General features: G+C 40.4%; 1 protein-coding gene across 4 annotated transcripts in view; it reads right to left on the bottom strand.

The window, feature by feature from the left end:
• Nucleotides 1-20,652, bottom strand: part of LOC115443316 (neurogenic locus Notch protein) — a 150,670-nt gene that overhangs the window by 7,591 nt on the left and 122,427 nt on the right. For all 4 annotated transcript variants that reach the window (XM_037444301.1, XM_037444302.1, XM_037444299.1 and 1 more), the window contains 14 exons: nt 11,969-12,083; nt 11,354-11,475; nt 10,796-10,963; nt 10,154-10,292; nt 9,653-9,805; nt 9,334-9,440; nt 8,434-8,547; nt 7,883-8,039; nt 4,618-4,850; nt 4,272-4,417; nt 3,810-3,958; nt 3,137-3,286; nt 2,731-2,870; nt 110-2,585 (listed from right to left, as the gene is read on the bottom strand). In XM_037444301.1, the coding sequence (XP_037300198.1) occupies nt 110-2,585; nt 2,731-2,870; nt 3,137-3,286; nt 3,810-3,958; nt 4,272-4,417; nt 4,618-4,850; nt 7,883-8,039; nt 8,434-8,547; nt 9,334-9,440; nt 9,653-9,805; nt 10,154-10,292; nt 10,796-10,963; nt 11,354-11,475; nt 11,969-12,083 (4,369 nt within the window). The remainder of the gene's footprint in view (nt 1-109; nt 2,586-2,730; nt 2,871-3,136; nt 3,287-3,809; nt 3,959-4,271; nt 4,418-4,617; nt 4,851-7,882; nt 8,040-8,433; nt 8,548-9,333; nt 9,441-9,652; nt 9,806-10,153; nt 10,293-10,795; nt 10,964-11,353; nt 11,476-11,968; nt 12,084-20,652) is intronic.

Genomic DNA, 20,652 nt, shown 5'->3' with positions numbered 1-20,652 from the left:
TGAAATAGATTTGTGACAAGGTATGGATTCATAGCAATAATTAAGTTTATTAAAATGCTGACATGCAAGTTTGTGTGTATAAATATGAATAGAGCATAGTGTTGTGTACCTGGCGGCGAGATGCAGACTGGTCTCGCCGGTCTTGTCCATGGCGGCGTCGAGCTGCGCGCCCTGCGCCACGAGCTCGGAGATGGCGTGCGCGGCGGCCTCGTCCTCCGCGTCGGAGCCCGCGTCCAGCCCGCCGCCGCGCACGGCCGCCACCATCAGCGGCGTCATGCCCAGCGGCCCGCGCGCGTCCACGTCCACGTGCCCGTCGTGGATGCCCGGCGGCGTCATCATGCTCGGCGGCACCCTGATGTCCGCCGCGTCCAGGTGCTGCTGCGTCCACACCCGAGAGTCGTGACCCGCCTCCTCGTAGTCCGTGATCGCTGTGTGATCAGACGCGTAGCCTCCCGGAGCGCCATTGGCGTCGCCGGGCCCTCGTGCCCTCTTAGCTCTGGGAGGAGCTGACCCATCATCGTCCTCGTCAGACCAGTGAGGAGGCACCATATGACCTCCGTTAATATCTACATCGATACAACCCATGGACCCTTTGTTGAGGTTCCTCATCTCCTGCCCATCAGGTCCTCGGCGACGCGAACGTCTTCTCGTCGAGGAATTGTTCCGCATGAACCCTTCAGGGAACCACGTCACACCTGCAGCACGCTTCCTATTCGCCGTTACTAACACTCCGATCAAAAGACCAGCAAGAAGGCATAATATCACTCCGATGAACACATATTTGTAGTTGGTTTGGCCATCGTCAGTTGTGGGTGGATTTACGCCTTTAACTTGAAATATCGGAAAGTCCGGTGACAAGGAATGCTTGGACGCCGTAGCGGCCAAGAACTCCGCAGCTTCCTGCGCCGAGAAGAAGCACTCAGAGCTAGACATGCTGGTGCACTTCCTGTTGTCGATCTCTAGGTACACCAGTACTCCTGACTGTCCCCTTTCGGTAAAGACGATGTTGTGCTTCTTACCGAACTCTGTATCCTGGAGACCAACGTCGGTCGATCCCTTCCATGGGTAGACCATATCGTTTCCTAAATGATCCTTCTTTATCAACACAGTTGTCCGTAGTTGGTGCCCCAAATCTCGCAAGAACGCTACAGAGTTTTCTTTGAACGTTCTCATATCCATAAGTAAGGTAACTGACATGACTCCTTCAGCCAAATGAGGAGGCTCACTTTCGCAATCCAGACCATCCCAATTACACTCAGCATTGTTGCAGCCGTAATCGCAGTGACCGTTAGCGTAATGCTTCTGGCAATATGCGTCGTAAATAGGGTTGCATCTTTGCAAGGATTTCTGGCAATCTCGACCATCGAAAAGACAAGCTTGTGTGTTGCAGACTTCGTTACATTCGCCATCCATGAACACTTCCCAGCATTTGATTGGAGCAGTACAGTTAGCCCAAGGGTTGATACCCAATGAACAGTCATTCCCATCAAATTCACATGCGTACGTGTTGCATTCTTCGTCACAGTGGTGGTCAGCTTGTTTCTCTTTGCAGCCCAATTTCACGCATTGTTCCCGTTGGTAAGCCAAATCAAGTTCTTGTAATGTTAACACTGGATTCTTGCTGTTGAATCCGCCGCTACCATACCCTCCTCTCGAATGAGGGTCGTGGATGTCGCAATTCTTGCCGGTCCACTGTCTCGGGCAGTAACAGAGATAGTCTCCAGGTTTGTCGATACAGCGCGCCTCAGGATGTTTGCAAGGATTACTGAGACACTCATTCATAGAATCTACCTCGCAATTGATGCCTGACAACCCTGACAAGCATTCACACACATAACCTCCAATTTCAGACGTGTGGCAATACCCGCCATTCTGGCAAGGATTGGAGTCGCAAGCATAGCCAGAATATTCGCAATTTTTACCGTAGAATCCGTCGTTGCATAGGCATTCGTGACCGCCTTGAATCGCTGTACATATTCCTCCACTCTGGCACGGAGAGTTTGCGCAGAAGTTGACTTTGGCATCACAATGTCTGCCCATGTAGCCAGGTTTACAGTTACAGTGGTAGTCGTTGACTAACTGCACGCAGTCCTGAGTGCCGGGCGCTGAGCAAGGGTTCGAGAGGCATTCGTTGATGTCTCCTTCGCACCGCGGGCCGACGAACCCGGGCGGGCACTTACACTCGAACCCACCTACTTTGTCGATGCATGAGCCGTTGTTGTGACACGCGTCTTGCTTGCAATCATTGACGTTGATCTCGCAGATCTTCCCCAAAGTGCCAAAGGGACAGGAACAAGAGAAGTTGTTGATCAGATCGTGGCAAGTTCCGCCATTCTGGCACGGGTTTGGCAGGCAATCGTTAACGTTGAGTTCGCAGTTCTGGCCCTGGAATCCTTTGGCACATTGGCACTGGTAAGTGCCGACGAGGTCCTTGCACACGGCGCCGTTCTGGCACGGCGCGGAGTCGCACTCGTTGATCTCCTTCTGGCAATAGGAGCCGGTGTATCCGTCGAGGCAGTGGCAGCGGTGGGAGTTGCCGATGTCTTCGCATGACCCGTTGTTACAAAGTTGTTTTAGTTTCACACCTGAAATAATAGAATGCATTTAAGATCTTGAACAAAGCTTTCATATTTTAATAGTCCTACCACATGGCTCAAGAGCATTAACATTAGTTTCTTATAAGCTAAGGAGGCGGCAGTTCCCAAAATGTTCCATAAATGCCAATCGTACCTTTTCTGATGGCAGCATCCTTGCAGGACACCATCTCGACGTCGCAGAGCTTGCCGGACCAGCCCGGCGCGCAGGTGCACGTGTACTGCGGACCCTTCTGAGAGCAAGTAGCGCCGTTCTCGCACGGGTTGCCCTCACACCTGTTAAGAAATAAATCACATTATTATAACAATAAGACTGTGTTCCTAAGAACTTGTCTATTGATATTATAGTGTATAATATATAGTGTATATAAATATGTATATTATAAAGAAACTTAATGTTTTAAGGTTACAAATCCTTTTTACATGAATCTTAATTGGTACACCCGCTTATAACCAATATAGAGTTCTTGATGCATTGTTAATACAACCTTAAATATTTAGCTTTACAACTTAATTTACAATAACTAATTCGTTCAACTCACCAATCGACGTAGGCCTCGCAGTGCTTCCCAGTGTACCCGTAGGGGCAGTGGCAGGTGTAGTAGGTGACGTGGTCGTGGCACGTGGCGCCGTTGTCGCACGGCGAGCTGTCGCACATGTTTATGCGGAACTGGCAGTTAGAGCCCGTGTAGCTGCAAAAAATACGTTAAGGTAGGAACATCGAAATACTTCGTTGGTGGTAAAAAAAATACGTTAAAGTACGAAGACCGAAATACTTCGTTGGTGGTAGGATATACCAACGTAGACAAGGTATTAAAACCCGCTATAGAGGGCCACGTAAATGTTGCGTTCCAGTATCCGAATGTGTAGGTGGTTCCAACATGCCGGCATAATTGGATCGACTGGCGAGGGGTAATCATCTCTTGTCAGACGACATTCTATTCGCCTCCACTCCACTTATACCATCAGGTGAAGTGGGATGCACGTAAAAAAGAAGTAGGCAACAAAGATATTTAAAAAACAATACCGAACCAAAAATATTACTATTTTCTAAAATAACTTCAGAATGTGAAATATATGAATAAAGAATCCAGAACAAAAAAAATCTCTTTAAAATATGAGTATAAACTCCATTACTTCCACGTACCAAACAAAATACTATTTGAGCAAGAATATACCAAAACACTAGTGATTAAAGTTGAAAATAGCACTCACCCAGGCGGACAGGAGCAGTTGTAAGAGTTGATGCCGTCGATGCAGGTGCCGCCGTTCATGCAGCTGGACTCGGTGCAGTCCTCGTCGTTGGTCTGGCAGTTGATGCCCGAGAACCCGAGCGGGCATGTGCACGTGTACGAGGCCACGTACTACAAAAAACCATTTTAAAAATATAACAATATGTCATATTTTTCCTTAAAAACTATATTTGTATTTTCAGCCGATTCCCGGAAGAGGCTAATGGTTTTTCACAAATATTAAGTGGTGACGTTATTGAATGTTATGTGTCTTTAAAAGTTTTTTTGTCCTTGTTTAGACTCACAATGCAGCAATGCATCTATAGTATTAGTAGCCGTAAGGAATATTTTTTTAGATATAGTGGCATAGTATTGCCATATTTAAGATATTGTTTTATATATCCTCATTAAAGAGTATAATTACATAAAATATTTAAATGCATACCTGATTACAAGTAGCGCCGTTCATACAAGGTCTGGATTGGCACTCGTCGATGTCCACCTCGCAGTGCTTGCCTGCGAACCCGCTTGCGCACACGCAGTTGTAATCACCGATGCTGTCCAGACACGTCGCGCCGTTTTGACATGGGACTGTGGATTCAAGAAAATAGTACATTTTTGTTATTGTAAATGTAAATAACATAAAATCAGTTTAATACATAAATAAAATGAAAAAATGTGTGAAAACAAGATCAAAATTAATTAGCATTAACGTAGCTACTTTTTGCTTCAGGGATCATAACAGTAATTAAAAGCCTAAATAGTTCAAAGTTAATAAATGCAATACTCACATGAAGCGCAATCATCAGTGTTGACAGCGCAGTCCTTGCCCTCGTAGCCGCGTGCGCAGACGCAGGCGTAGGAGCCGTCGGTGTTGCGGCACGTGGCGTGGTTGTGGCAGGGCGCGGTGACGGCGCACTCGTCCACGTCGCGCTCGCACAGCGCGCCCGCCCAGCCCACCGGGCACGCGCACGTGAACTCCGCGTACGACGCCTCCGCCACGCACCGGCCGCCGTGGCGACATCTACATACCACACATCTCTTAGAATAGTCCACTTCCCTCCAGAGCAATGCGGGTGACAAAATCATGATGTAAGGAGGCGATTTAACCTCAAGGATAGGGACGTTTACAACTAGATAAGCTAGTTATAAAGCACCACGGATAAAATTAAATGAAAGGGTCCTATCACATGAGCTGTTAGATTTGATTACAATAGGCATGGCAAAAACGCCGAAAAGCACGGAAATTCCGTCTAGTCTCAACAAGGTCCATGTAGTATACAACCCCGGATGTTATTTGCATACTGTTTAACATGATGTTGCGCTCTTCATGCCAGAGACCACACTCCCAAAGTACGTGATGAGCAGATTGTTCAACCTCGTAACCAGGTGCAGAGCATGGGCACGCAGGAGAATCAACCAGTCTAAATGAGAACAGTTTACCCTTAAAATTACCATGGCCGGTAAGAAATTGCGATACACAGTAATCTATTTCTAGCCAAGTTTTAATTAGGCGATCGCGAACGTACGGAAAGTATTTATATAAATGACGCCCTTTCGAAGACGAGTCCCACCTACATTGCCATTCATTTAATAACTCGTTGTGTACATCAGTGTGCGGTTTAAATAGTCTATCGATTCTTAAGAGCTCGCGAGACGTAAGAAACTTTTTTATCAATATCCTCTCTGGTTGAGTAATACATAGCGGCGCGACGCTGTACCTCCAAATCGACAGGGAGTACACCCGCGAGGACAGGCAAAGCTTCTGTACTAACAGTTCTATACGCCTTGCACAAGAATATCAACGCCAATCGTTGACTCTGGAGCAGTTTCCTGCGCACAGCACCGATAGTTGCCCTATCGGCCCATACAGGTGATCCGTATGTAATGCAAGCTAAGTAAGTCGCTCCATAGATGATTTTGAGCGTAGTGAAAGATAGTCCCCACGTAGAGGTCGATATCCTTGTCAAGGCGTAAAAGTTACGTTTTGATTTTTCCCCGACGTTTTTTATATGCTCTAGAAAGGAAAAATTTCGTTCTAAAATCAAACCTAAATAACAAACCGATTCTTTCCTTTTTATAACAATATTATTAAATTTTATTCGCGGCGGTGATTTTAATATACCTTTTAAAAGCAGTTGGAACGTTTTGTGAGGTGCGAATGTAAGGCGATTTCTTTCACCCCATTCAGATATTAACTGTAAACACGTATCCGCCAAACTTTCAAGCCCCGATCTACTATTAGATTCTATTAGTAAGAGGCCGTCATCCGCATATCCGGTTAAAGTGCATCCTACAGGTAAGGGAATTGAAAGAAAATCATCGAAGCTCAAATTCCATAAATAAGGACCTACAACTGAGCCTTGTGGACATCCCATACTCAGCGACTTCGACACGGCATGGTGGCCGAGTTTCAGTTTGGATGTTCCGTACGAGAAGTATGAGTAAATTAGGGAATATATATTCCTATAGCAGCCTCGTATTTTTAACTTAAGAAGTATCATAGGCCACCAAGCATTGTCGAAGGCACCGGAGATGTCTAAGAAGATACCGAGTACATATTTATGTTCCGATATACTTACTGTTCTTCTAACCGATATTGCCGCGTCTGTAGTCGACCTACCTATGGTAAATCCGAATTGATTTTTGTGAAATACTGGTCCGCCCGGTAGCAGACGAGGGACAATGAGGCGTTCTAGAAGTTTACCTAAAGATGGTAACAACGTAATAGGTCTATATGACTTGGGATCATCGGGAGCCTTGTCGCCACTTTTAGGTATTATTCGAATGAAACCGGAGCGCCATATTCGCGGAAATATACCTTCAGCAATACATCGGTTAAAGACAGATAGTAACGAATCTCCGGCTGATTTACACGCTTCTTTAATCATCTTGTTAGACACTTTATCCTCGCCGGAGGCTTTGTTTAACGGCAGAGATGCAACAATGGTAATAAATTCATCTAATGTCGCAAGGTTTGAGACTGGAGAGTTTGGCAATTCCGCGGCCCACATTCTAATTTGGTTGTGATAATTGTTGTCATTAATAATATCATCGGGTATAAGTGAATGCAACAGTGCTTCCGTAGTCTCCTCAATACCAGTCGTATAGCTATTATTAAATTTAATATTATCGATGTAAGATAAATTAATTGGTCTATTTGCTTTAAACTCTTGGTATAAAGGAGACCACGGGCCCTCCTTATCTAACCGCGCGGCGATTTTACGCAATAAATTACCTTTCGATTTTTGTACTGCTGCTCTATAGTGCGACCTGGCAATTTTAAGTTCATTAAAAGCAGATGTAAAAGTGTCACCTGTGACACAACGCTTTTAAGCCTATTAAACCTCCTGCGCGCTCTACGAAAAATTCGGCGTAGGTGGACTAGATTTTCGTTCCACCAATCACATCTACGAGTATTTGTAATTGAACCTCGACCGATAGCAACATCTGCACAGTATGTGAACGTGGCCGACATAAGTTCAGCACATGTTTCAGGTGAGAGATCATTGCGAGTAAAATCTCTGGCATGTCTAGCAAATAAAGAGCTAAAAAAGTCCCAGTTAGCCCCTTTAGTTTTATATCTAAAATCATAGTTGCTATGAATAAAACCTTGTGTCAATCTAGGCAAGAATTCGTACACAATCAGGCGATGGTCACTACATGACGCATCCGGCAGGACACGCCACCTATTGCATTGCTCTGGAGGGAAGTGGACAATTAATATTTCCAACTCCTCCCTATTTTTCTATTTGATTAATTTCGTTGCGGGATAATGACATATTAGTTTTCCCTGAGACTCGCCGAGCTTCACTGCTCGGTGTCACAAAATGCGTGCCACTGCTGATCCTGGCTTACAGGAGTTGTAGTGGTGGGTGTGAGGGCGGGAAAGTCTCAATCTCTTAGAATAGACTGTCTATAGTTCAATTAGTACGTAACGCTATATGACAACTAATAAGTTATGAAAATACTGCTTTGAAAAACAATTACATTTAGTAAAACAATATTAGAATTATAGATTTTTATTTTCCTTTTGAACACTAAAGCGACACTTACTGGTTGGGCGTGCACGGATCGAGCGTGTTTTCGCAGTTCCGTCCGGAGTGCGGCGGTGCGCACACGCAGCGGTACCCGTTTACAAGATCTATGCAGGACCCGCCGTGTAGGCAGGGGTTGCCGGCACAGTCGTCGATGTTCGTCTCGCAATTTACACCTAGAAAAAATATTTATTAAGATACATTTTGAAATAGTCTTTTATATATAACCTCTCTTCATACTTCAGCACTATTATAATTAAATTAAAAGAGTCTATGATTTTTTGATATAACACATTTGAAGGATGTTAAATGTAAGCTTTGTTATAACTGCAAAAAGAAATCAATTTTTGAGAGTAGGCATCATGGGGTGATCTCGTTCGCACCCTATTACGTCATGGTACAGAATACACACAGCGAAAAGTGGGTGCACCAATTACGCTTCTGACTAGACCTCCAGGGATAAAAGACGTGAGTGTATGCACTATTAGGATATACATTCAAATTGAGCGACCACAGAGACGATATTCTATTACGTCTAGTTTATGTTTCAGTATTAAATGATGTATATACCGGTGAATCCGAGCACGCAGTCGCACTTGTACGCGTTGAGCCGGTCGTGGCACGTGCCGCCGTGCTGGCACGGGTTGGAGCTGCACTCGTCGATGTCGCGCTCGCAGCGCTGTCCTGCACCACACACCCGACATTACAACGCTACAGCCTAGATTCTAAATGTAGCTCCGAAAATATTTGAGTATTCAATATTGTGAAGTGAGACAATACCACACTTAAATATGAATGTAGCGTATACCAAATACTACAGTCTAGATACTTGGCTAGATTCTAAATGTAGCTCCAAAAATTTGAGTTTTCAATATTGTGAAATGCCACACCAAATTTCCTCATGTATAAGGTGTATACCAGGGGTGGCCCACCCGGTCGATCGCGATCGACTGGTCGATCAGACAAGTAGAACAGTCCGCGCAACATACCTAATCACTAACTGCTGCACGCATCGTCTTGTATCATTTTTTAATCAAAATAATAATAAATTGTGTGCTGAACTATGTAGTTTCATTTAAGATTTCAAGATGTATGTAGCTTGGTAGATCGCACAAAGTATCATCAGTGAAAAGTAGATCTTGGGTCTTACCAAGTTGGCCACCCCTGGTGTATACCATTTATTAAAGAACTCTATACAGAGTGATTTTATCATCGTTATCAGCCGTAGGAAGTCTACTGTCGAACGTGGTCTTCCCTCAATGATTTCCAGATAGACCTATTGGAAGCGGCCTGCATCCAGCTACCTCCTGTGACGTTTATTAAGTCATCTGTCCACCTCGTAGGTGATTTCATATTCATTGGTAAATATTACACAAAGTATTAAAACACAGAAGCACTTTACAAGGACAATTCAAATTTATCAATAAGCGACCTCTTTATGTAAAAAAAAGGTTTTATTTTAAACCATACCTCCATATCCAGGTAGACAATGGCAGATGAACTGATTGACTCCGTCCTCACAGGAGCCTCCGTTAATGCACGGATTCGAAGCGCACTCGTTCACGTCCGATAAACACCTGCAAATGAAACACATACATTACCCGTTATTCATTACTTAATAGTTCATATTTATAAAGTATTAAAAAATCTAGAATGTTTAATATAGTCTTAAGGACACATAAATTGTCCAGCTGTGTGTGTTTCTGGGCAGTGTTATTCACTTAATCTCCACCAACCAACCTCACCAGTGATCACATGTTTGTATATTGGATCCAACATTTGCCCGTACCTAGCGTCGTAGTACCCGCGGGGACACTCGCAGCGGAATCCGTTGATGCGGTCGATGCACTTGCCGCCGTTGGCGCAGGGATTGGACAGACATTCGTTGATGTTGGTCTCGCAGTGTTGGCCAGTGAAGCCCGGGATACACTCGCAGGTGTATCTGCACATACCAGGGCAGGGGTAAGTATGGGAAGTAAGAAACATAGCGTTGATAAAAAGCAAATATGGGTGCAAGAATAACTACGAAATAAACTTACTCATAATACGTATTGCTGCGTGTAAAAGAAAAGTATAAATAAATTAGAACTAAAAATATATATAAAGCATAAGAAAACAGAAATCAAGAAGCATACGAACAAAACATCAGAAATTTTTAATTTGATTCAAATTATTCCGTTATAGGAAAAAGGCAACAAATATATTAATAAAGATTATTTATAAGGGGACAATCAGTAGCTTCTAACTAGTTAAAACTTAATCAGCGATGTTAACAATCTGGGTGGCGTACCTGTTGATCCCGTCGATGCAGGTGGCGCCATTCCTGCAGGGGTTGGAGTAGCACTCGTTGACGTTGATCTCGCAGTTGCGTCCTGAGGTGCCCGGCTTGCAGCGGCACTGGTAGCCGCCGATAAGGTCCTCGCAATGGCCTGCGTAATTACATTATAATTACATGATTATAGACAAGAATTTGTCGACTTTTCAACTTGCTTACTTTATAAAGTTAGTATTGTACTATATGTTGGGTTTCTCTTATTCGAGAGGCAATCTAAAGCTCTACCATATTATCTACAACTCCCATTAAGCAATATTGTACTGCTCTTAGAAATGTCCTTACAGCTATTGCATAACATTAAATGATTTCATCATTAATGAATAATGATTGTTTTATAATTAATGAGTACAATGATTTTGTTTTCAGCTGTACGTATAGATTGACGACTTGTAAATAAATGAGACTTGTTCACCCTCACACCCTCACACAACCACTACAACTCCTGTAAGCCAGGATCAGCAGTGACACGCATTTTATGACACCGAGCAGTGAAGCTCGGCGAGTTTCCAGAAACATTAATCTATCTTTATCTCGCAACAAAATTAATCAAATAGAATGATAATGAATTGGTGAATGAATGAACGGTGAATGAGATACCTCCGAATTGGCAGGGGTTGGACTCGCACTCGTTGATCTGCGTCTGGCACACGCGGCCCGTGTAGCCGGGGTGGCAGTTGCACGTGAAACTGTTGTCGCCGTCGATGCACTCGCCGCGGTGGCACGGCGCCGACAGACAATCGTTTATGTTCGTCTCGCACGACATACCTACAAACACAAGTAACATAGTAGCAAAGGTTGAGATTTTATCGAAACTGAACCCAGGACAACACAATATGCATCAAAACACTTGCAAATCGTTTGAATGATATTTAGATTTTACATAAATTACGAAAAACCGGCAGGAATAGGTTTATATGGATACTTGGCCCTGGTGTAACAGCATGGTATTATCATCCCATTGTGGGTCAGACCATTACTAAGAGACCTTAGTTCAACACTAGCTCAGTCTAAATGATGAAACTTTACATGCCTTCGAATTTTCATATGATAAATTATAATAGACATAAAACATGAACGCAAATAATCAACAGAGAATATATTTTTCAAATCCATAAAAAATACCTAGTCTAAAGACAGATAAAGGTTTTAACTTACCAGTATACCCGGGTGGACATTCGCAAGTGTACCCAGCGATGGAGTCGTGGCAGGTGCCGCCGTTCCGGCAAGGACTTGACGCGCAGTCGTCGATGTTCACTTGGCACCGAGCTCCCGTGAACCTAGCAACAAAACACATTTACATTATCTGTATATAATATCAGCCCTGTATTATGTACTGCCTCACTGCTGGTTCCAGGTCTTCTATACTACTGGGAAAACTACTAAGTCCATCACGCTGGCCTGGTGCGTCTTGGCAGACTTCACATACCCCCAAAATTCTTTTAGAGAACTTCATAAAGCAAGCGGTAATTCACAAAGAATACACACATAACTTTTTAGAAAACAGAGGCGCGTGCCCTAAGCTTTGGTACCTGCGGACATTCATCTCGGTAGTCCACTCCTTACTAAGTTATCTTAAAATATAATCGTAGATATTGTATGTACAATAAAAAAAAATAAGAAAAATAACCCAAAATTAAAAAAACCCTTTTTAAAGTAACGCAAAGTAGAATAAACAATTAGCATCATATAGTATCACAAACTTCAATGTTCAAAGACACAGTATAACAACAATCGATGATGTAACACACAAAACTATTGATAAGGACATACCCAATAACGCAAGTGCATCTGAACGCGTTGATCAGGTCGTGGCAGACGCCTCCGTTCAGGCACGGGTTGTTCGCGCACTCGTCTATCTCCACCTCGCATTGTGTTCCAGTAAAACCTGAGAAGAAAACATTTATCATGAGAAACAAATACATCAGCTTCATTCTACTTTATTTTTAATATAATAAAAACATTTATTCTACTTTTTCTTTAGACTTTACCATATTTAGAATATGGTAAATTTACAGGTAAAAATAAATATATCAAAAAAATCGTAAACGACAAATATATGTAGTGTGTCAGGAACTACAAGGAAATATCAATCATTAAATAAGCCTTACATAGATACTTCAACCACGGATATTTGTCTAAGTATCTAATACTCGAATTCGAAACCAAATCTATATACTAATATATAATGCTAAAGAGTGAGTTTCTTTGTTTGAACGCGCTAATCCCAAGAACTACTAAATCTATTTTTCACTTATAGGAAACTACATTACTCCTGAGTGGTACAGGCTATTTTATATCCCGGGGTAATATAAATTGGGACTATTATCCCGGAAACAATATGTCACACGGCTTGGGCAGCAAGCAAAAGCTATTCATTAATGTAGTTATTTGGATAACACCCACGCTCCACCATAATCTGATAGTCCCATTACATAATACCATAATTTATATTAATAACTACTCATTTGTTACAAATCTTGATAATACGGATGATCTTATTAAATACGTTTTATTGTGATATAAAAATGTTAGTGGAAGATACAAATAAATTAATATTCTTTAAATTTCAGAGGAAAGGAACATTTAACTATGTTTAAGATTATTAGGGCTTTACTGAGCCAGTATAACATGTGTCTTGTAACTAAAGGAAGGGCAAAGAAGGAAGTACATAGTATATCTGACGGAGGAAACTTCCTTCTCATCTAATTACATTTTTAATAATTATAGATAACTCGTATTTCATTTTATTTTTTATTTTTATTTTGGCACGACCAAGTGACTGCATTGCATCTGATGGTAAGCGATAAAATTTGGAATGGCACCAGAACACATGCCATTCGACATAATCATGCCGGCCTACTAAGATGCTTTTCCACGCTATGATGGAAGGACCCGGGATTATAAGAAGGATGGAGTTTTCTTAGAATCAAAAACTATTATAGATCCGACTGCGAATACAAGCCCTGAATCTATAACAGTCTGTTGAAATTTAATAACAAAGTAAAAACTATCTAAATAAAATATGTGACAAACACTAACAAAACAAAGGACTCATAAATCCAAAAAATGCCACACAAACAGACCCATTTCAAAGTCTAAAGCCATTTGCCACATAACATGTCCATGTGACATTCGACGCTGTAAACTTGTCGTTGTCAAAACGCAACAATTATGCCCTCGGCTGAAATATAGGGTTTACCCTGTCCCTCGTAAAACATCAACATAATGGAGGCAACAATGTCGAAGGAAACTTTGTGGATGCTCGTAAACTGGAATGGTTTAGGGATTCAGAATGCTGATTTAAAGTCTAGAATGATTTGAGATGATTGCTAGTTCTTATCACAGAAGCTTTCAAAAGTTGTACCATCTTATAGTTAATTCTTGAAACGGGTTTTAAATAATATAGATGAAAATCCTATGTCAATGCGTGTAACAAAGAACATATTAACCAATACTGAGATGAATATAATTAACGAAAAAACCGTGAAGAAACATGAACAGTAGAGGAAATCCGAACCGTCGTTTAGAGGCAATTTTTGCTTGACAGACAAGTGACAATTCAATCCCAATATGTTTTACTGATTCTTTAATTATTATGGCAATGAGCGGCTTTCTAATACAATAACATTGGGATAAGTATCAGATATATTCAAATCTATAAAAACTACCGTTAAATCGATGGTATTTACGGCAGAGTCGAAATTGCGTTCCGAACTTCCGACGCATTCCTCTTAAATATTAATTATAATTTTATGATTACAAATTTACAACTATGCAAAACTATATCTTATTACTTATACCGTATGAAATGCTTAATTGAGGAGAAAAGAAATGCATACGCATTCTGAAAGTTTGTATCATGTGAATTACAGTAAACCCTTTGAATCTTACCCTATTGTAGAAAAAGGCAAAAATTTAAGTGTCCATAAGTAAAGCAAACTATGGCAACTAAAATGTCATCAGATTTCATCATTTTTATTCAACCACTAGTCTAGAAACACAAGAAATACCAATCACTATTATTACTCTTTAGAAAATCAGTTAACATAGTTACAATAACGGATTCATAGTCTTCATAAGATTTACGTTCAACATCGCTCCATTTACATCTATATATAAATTAATAGGAACATTTGCTTTCCCATGAAACACTAAGGATTTCACTTTATGATGGACAAAACGGATTTTATGTTTATGCCATAGTCGACTCGTCTCCATAGAGGAATGCTAATTGGCGACAGCGTTCCAGACGCATCAAATTCATGCCATTTCGTTTGCCACACAATAAATATTCTTATGCTCAAAAGAATAACAAGCATACTCCGCTGTACTGACGAAGCTTGATCCGGGACTGGAAATCATTGTTAATATAATTGAAAATCATCTTTATAACAATGAATCAGAGATGAAAATTGTATGATATTATAACATGTAGCTTCGAGCAGGACAATCCAGCTCGGGCCGGTATCCGCGGTGCCCATTTAAAGACGCGAAATGTTGCCGAGTCTAATTGGACTTTATTATGAAGCGCATAAGCCCGTTTATGGTTTGACAGATGGACTTTGACAATAATTTTCTTCGGAAATCACTGTCCCGCCGAATTAGGTATGTTGTTGGGCGAGTGTAAAAACATTGGTTGCATTATTTGCGATGTGTTTACGTAAATATGTTTTATATTTCATTTTTCTGTACATTATAACTTCCAAAAGGATCCAATATAGTCACAAACCGTTAGTTTCCAAATGTCAACTCACGGGTCAACAGAGCAGGTCTATGTTGAAGCCAAGCCCAAGAATACGCAATGTATCGGCGCATAATCAGTTATTTAGTTAATTTGGTATATTCTAATGAAATTGTGAAATTCCTACTTATTAACACATTGATAGGATACCATAATGATTCGATTATTTGAATTTATAAATAATGAACTAATAGCGATCAGAAGCTCCTCAGTTGCAGTCTTTGTGACTATAATTATTTCAGACGGGATTTTCTCGAAAATAGATCAGGAACTAGTAACATTATTTTATTTCAAACAGTATTATTAAAAATATTTTATCCCTCTCTACAATTAACCTATGCTTCAAAACCTCCCTCAAACCTCCTTCATGTCAAAATCTAGACCTCTCATCTGACTTTTTAAATCCAAAGACAATGGAACACAAAAGTCCGCGCCAACTATTCATCTCAACAGGTTCAAACGTTGGCACAATGAAGCTAGGACAATGCCAATAAAGCGTTATTGCGCAAGAGCACTCGTATTTCTATAACCGACATGGCCTATTGAACGTTTACAGCACCAAAATGGTGGTCGGGGTGGGGAGCGGCCCCGCCCCCGTGCGCGAGCGCATGTTACCGACACTCGCGGCGCAAGGTAATAGAGATGAGCGGGTGAATAAAATACTATTGAAAACTTTAATGTTATGAGAATATAGAGATGTAGAAGACGGAGCTAAATATCTAAAGGAAGTCGTAAGCTACGATCTTTGAAACATGATGGTTCTTAATGGCAACTAGAGCGTAAAATTTATTAAACATAATTCTTAAGGAAAGGAGAGTTAACAATGATAATAAATTCCAGTTCTTTGTGCAAATACTATCCCGAATGACGCAGTCGCTTTTTCCGTGGACACACATTGAATCCCTTTCCTAGAAATGCTAAACTCACAGCCAATGCCACTAAGCCATGAGGCGTAAATGACAAAATATTAAAATCGCTTATAATATGTGCCGCTGGTGCTATCGTCACGATTTCGGATCACAAGCCACAATGGGAATGCCCGGCGCATGCTAATGTCGACTTTATGCGCATATTTGTATGGTTAATGCCGGTTTAGATACACATGACCAGCTGCCCGAGGATTGTTTAAATTATAACATGCCAAGATGACCAAAGCTTATCCTTTTGTTACTTTGTGATGAGGGTTTTGTGCTCGTAAGACGTAAGGGGCATTTGAGAAAGACGCGAATTATATGTATTGCGAATTTAAAAATTTTCTAAATGCTTTCGAGCTGTATTTTGCCAGTTTATATTTGTAGAATAGAGTGAAGAGGCTAAAGGCAGACGAAAAGTTGCGAATTGATGAATAATAAAATGATCCGATTTTTTTTTTATTTTTTTTTAATTGGCTTTGTAAAATCTAAGGATTTAAGATCTCACATACCCTCGTCTCTTAACTATTATAAAACAATTAATAAAATAAATTATTTCCTCCATTACTTTATAGGTAATAGACAAACCTGTCTCAGTTCACAAAGAATCCTCAAACCTCAACTTTTAACTATCTGTTACATTAAATCAAACTACAGATATAAGAATATCAACTATTGTTTGTCATAGTCAATTAAACCGCTGCCCGAAGGCGGTGCAGACCGCAGATACAGCCGTGACCTAGCGTTGCAAAACTGAGGCGCGGTCACCTCTCCACGAACTAATACATTTGTATATACGGAATAGTTTTTGGGTTATTTAAATTTAGTAGAGATTTGGTTCATATAGATTTGTCTCCAGAGTGCATGGGTGGGTTCGATGAAATGGTTTCACAGAAATCACTGATATTTAACAGCTTTCGTGTTACGTTTTGTACGATCATTCAGATTACACGAAGCATAATAAAGTCCATGGGCTTTGGACAATTGTGATGCGCTAGTTTATTGCCAGCTTGTGCCATAAAATGGCCTCTGTAGTTATTTATATGTGGATAAAGGATATTAAATTCTAGTTCCTTATAGACTGTGGCCCCAAATATATACTAATATATAAAGCCGATTAGTTCATTTGTAAAACGCGCTAATCTCAAGAACTACTAAACTGATTTTGAAATCTTTTTCACTAATAGAAAGCTACATTACTCCTGTGTAGGGCTAATTTTAATCCCGGTATAACTTTTGCATACGGAGTCGCAGGCAAAATCTATCTTAGATATTATGTTAGTAAGTATCCGTTTCTCTCAACTGACAAGTCAATAAACCTTACAGAACTCCAACCTCAATCTGAGACTAACCCCACAAACCCATAAACAGAAAACCACACGCACACCTCCTCAAAAACCAATAAACGACACAGCTCTTCAAACAGAACTATCTATTCACATGAGGTAATTACCGCATACAATGTGGAAAGGTACCGCATTATTACGTCAAACGGGGACTGGACGTTCCGCAAACAGGTATGGGTGATTGTGGTTTGGTATGGCGAAAAAAGGAATAGTGCGGGCGCATTCTACGCCCGTTTTGACGGAATGCTGACTGCGAGAATGGGAAATAAGACGGATCTACGGAACGGGAAATAGCTGCCAATAACGTTGTATAAGAGGCAACTGCTGCCTCGTTCTGTATAACTATACATTTTGTTTTTTAGGTTAATTCAATCGATAGCTATTTTAGAAGTTGATGTTATCAATTTTTAGTCAACCACACTCAATTCAATAATTAATAGCAGTCATATTTTCGTTCATATATTAAGATGGATTTCTAAATCAAGTTTTTGTTGATACAGTAAGATTCAAACAGACCTGCACACGCAAAAACCTACAAATAACACCAGAGCAATAAATTGTGAATGCAATATATCTCCCTTCAAAGATCACACAACGGTTACACGCACAAAAACTAAAGAGCAAAGACCTAAAGGACATATTCCATAAAAAATTATAATGCTGTCATAGCGAGTTCCCTTGCATGCCCTTATTGGAAGAGCCGGGCCGCGCTGGGAGCACTCGAGCGTGCAGTTAACCCTACCAAATGTAAACACGACTACGATAGCACGCATTCTCATGACGATTAACGTTTACAATTTGGTCGGATTATACGTTACAAGGATGTCTACGGTAATGCGGATAAATGGGGTGGACGGTATTGACGGAAAGGCTTGTTGGTTCGTCAGAAATTTTAAATTAAGTCGCGTTATATCCACGGCCGTTCGGATGAGTAGTCCGGTACGCACTATTGCGTCTGTGACATGTTTAATGCACTTGACAATGCTTTTTGTGATAATACACTGTAAAGGGTAATATGAAATATGTGGATATGCGTTTTAAATTCTTATCGTACTTGAGATGGCTTAAAAGTTTTTCCAAGTACCGCCTACAATTTTAGTTGCACTTTTGTTATAATTTAACGTTCAATACCCTTTCAAGCGGGTATTTTTTTATACTTATGCAAATCCAACCTTCATCACGCAAAAAGAAATAGGTAATCAAATATGATAACCCTATTATGCAGATATCAAAAATAGTATCCCAATTAAACCTGAACTCAATCCTAGCCAATATTGTAAACGTTTTACAGCACAATGTTTATACGCTAATAAAATCACTATACAAACCACTTAACCGCTGTATCCAATTATAAATAATCGCATAAGACAAAGTAACATTATTTGGAATTGTACGCTGTAAATTTTTTACAATTGTTATAAAAGCCTGGATGGGACGTTATTGGGTCAAAGCAATTTCTTTACAAAATTGCATATGATCTTGAAAATTAACTCTTTTATTGACTTACTTTTTTAACCAGTGTCTTGTATTTGTAAGGGGGGTAACCTTTTATAGGGAGTATGTGAGTGTCCCACAATAATATAATTATGTGTGAATAAAAGTTTATTACAGGAAACACATTTTACATAATTATTTATACGCGTGTACACAGTACCTGACTCCACGTTACACTACTCTCTCCCGACCGACTACACTCCGTATACATTACGCTTACAAAGCAATATGGCCGTTACACCACTCCCCCCCTTTTAAAAATATTTTGGGGGTAAAAATAGGACAAATTTTAATACCGATAGTTAAACATAATACAATAGTACAATATTATACCTACAATAACAATAGCATACTGAATACAGCAATAAATGTTAATATAGTTGCAAAACATAAATCAAAAAAAAATCAAAATATTGGTTGTATATAAAAAAAAAATATAAGGGTTGTATTACCCATTCATAAACTTAAAATTTTACTTGTACGATTGCTAACGAATCATCTCAGTATCACCACTGTGAGAGAAAACACTGACACTTTTACACAATATCAAGTTTAGTAGAAACCTTGCTTGAATTGGGGGTCTCTCCCTTTTCGAAAACTAGCTCTTGTTGCCTCTACCGATTCCAATACTTGTACTTGTATACTTCGTACATGATCATTCAACCAGGTCCTAGCCTTCGACATACAGCGTTTGATCACGAAATACATGATTATGCTCAAAACTAAAAATCCGACGATAGACCAACTGAAATAATTGTTCCAAGTTGTGTCTTGTAAGTTAGCAGTTGCCCCGTTTTGGGCGATAACAATTTCTTCCTTTGATACAGCTTTACCCATTATTATATAATTGTTCAATGCGTAATATAATTGCACGGGTGTTTAATCGTAATTATAATACAAAATATATGTACGACTTGCCGATGTGGAAACTTTATACTTACCCAAGCTCACAAATTGAAACGTACGGGCTTTTTACTTATTCGGCCGCTACGCGTAGTGTAGCTGAGCGTTTTTTTATCGCTCTTCGCTACTCTAGTCGCGTTATGCTGTTGACTATCGCTACTACTAGTAATATTATCCTTCTCTTTGTTCACATAATTTTTATTATTAGTATCTAGGCAAGTTTTTTTTTTAACTTCAACCTCAAAAGCTGGTTTTAACCTATCTATTGATACGTTAATTACGCGATTCGGAAGTTGAACTACGAAAACTTTATCGTTTCTCTCTAGCACTCTAAATGGTCCATCGTAAGGTGGTTGTAATGATTTTTTAACACCATCATTACGAATGTATACATGACTACAATTGCTTAATTCTGGGTACACAAAAACTGTGTGACAAGCCTTATGTGTATTCGGTTTCGGTTTTAAATTACGGATTAACGAACGTAAGTTGTTTACATATTCGCAATAATTAGATATCTCTGTGTTGTTGTCATAGAAATCGCCAGGTAGCCTTAGGGTTTGTCCATAAGTCAACTCGGCAGCACTTACACTAGTATCGGTGCGCGGTGCTGCTCGGAGTCCTAATAACACTGTAGGTAATTCTTCAACCCAAGTCTTCGAGTCTAATCTGGCCATCAAAGCTGCTTTAAGCGATCTATGCCACCTCTCTATCATACCATTGCTTTGAGGATGGTAAGGTGTGGTACGTTTTTTGCATATACCTAAATATTTCATGAGTTCCTTGAAAAGCGAACTTTCAAATTGTCTGCCCTGGTCGCTAGTAAGTTGAAAAGGACAGCCAAAACGTGAAATCCAACCTTCATAAATAGCTTTCGATACGGTTTCCGCGCTAATATCTTTTACGGGAAAAGCCTCCGGCCATCCTGTAGCTCGGTCTACGATTGTAACTAAAAACCTGTAATCGTGCAAAGAAATCGGCAATGGCCCTACTATGTCAACATGTATGTGTGTGAAACGTTCTGCCAATGGAAATTGGCGGTATTCCGATTTAACATGT

Source organism: Manduca sexta, chromosome 28, assembly GCF_014839805.1.
Source record: "Manduca sexta isolate Smith_Timp_Sample1 chromosome 28, JHU_Msex_v1.0, whole genome shotgun sequence".
NCBI lineage: Eukaryota > Metazoa > Arthropoda > Insecta > Lepidoptera > Sphingidae > Manduca > Manduca sexta.
This window is presented reverse-complemented; position numbering and strand designations above follow the sequence as displayed.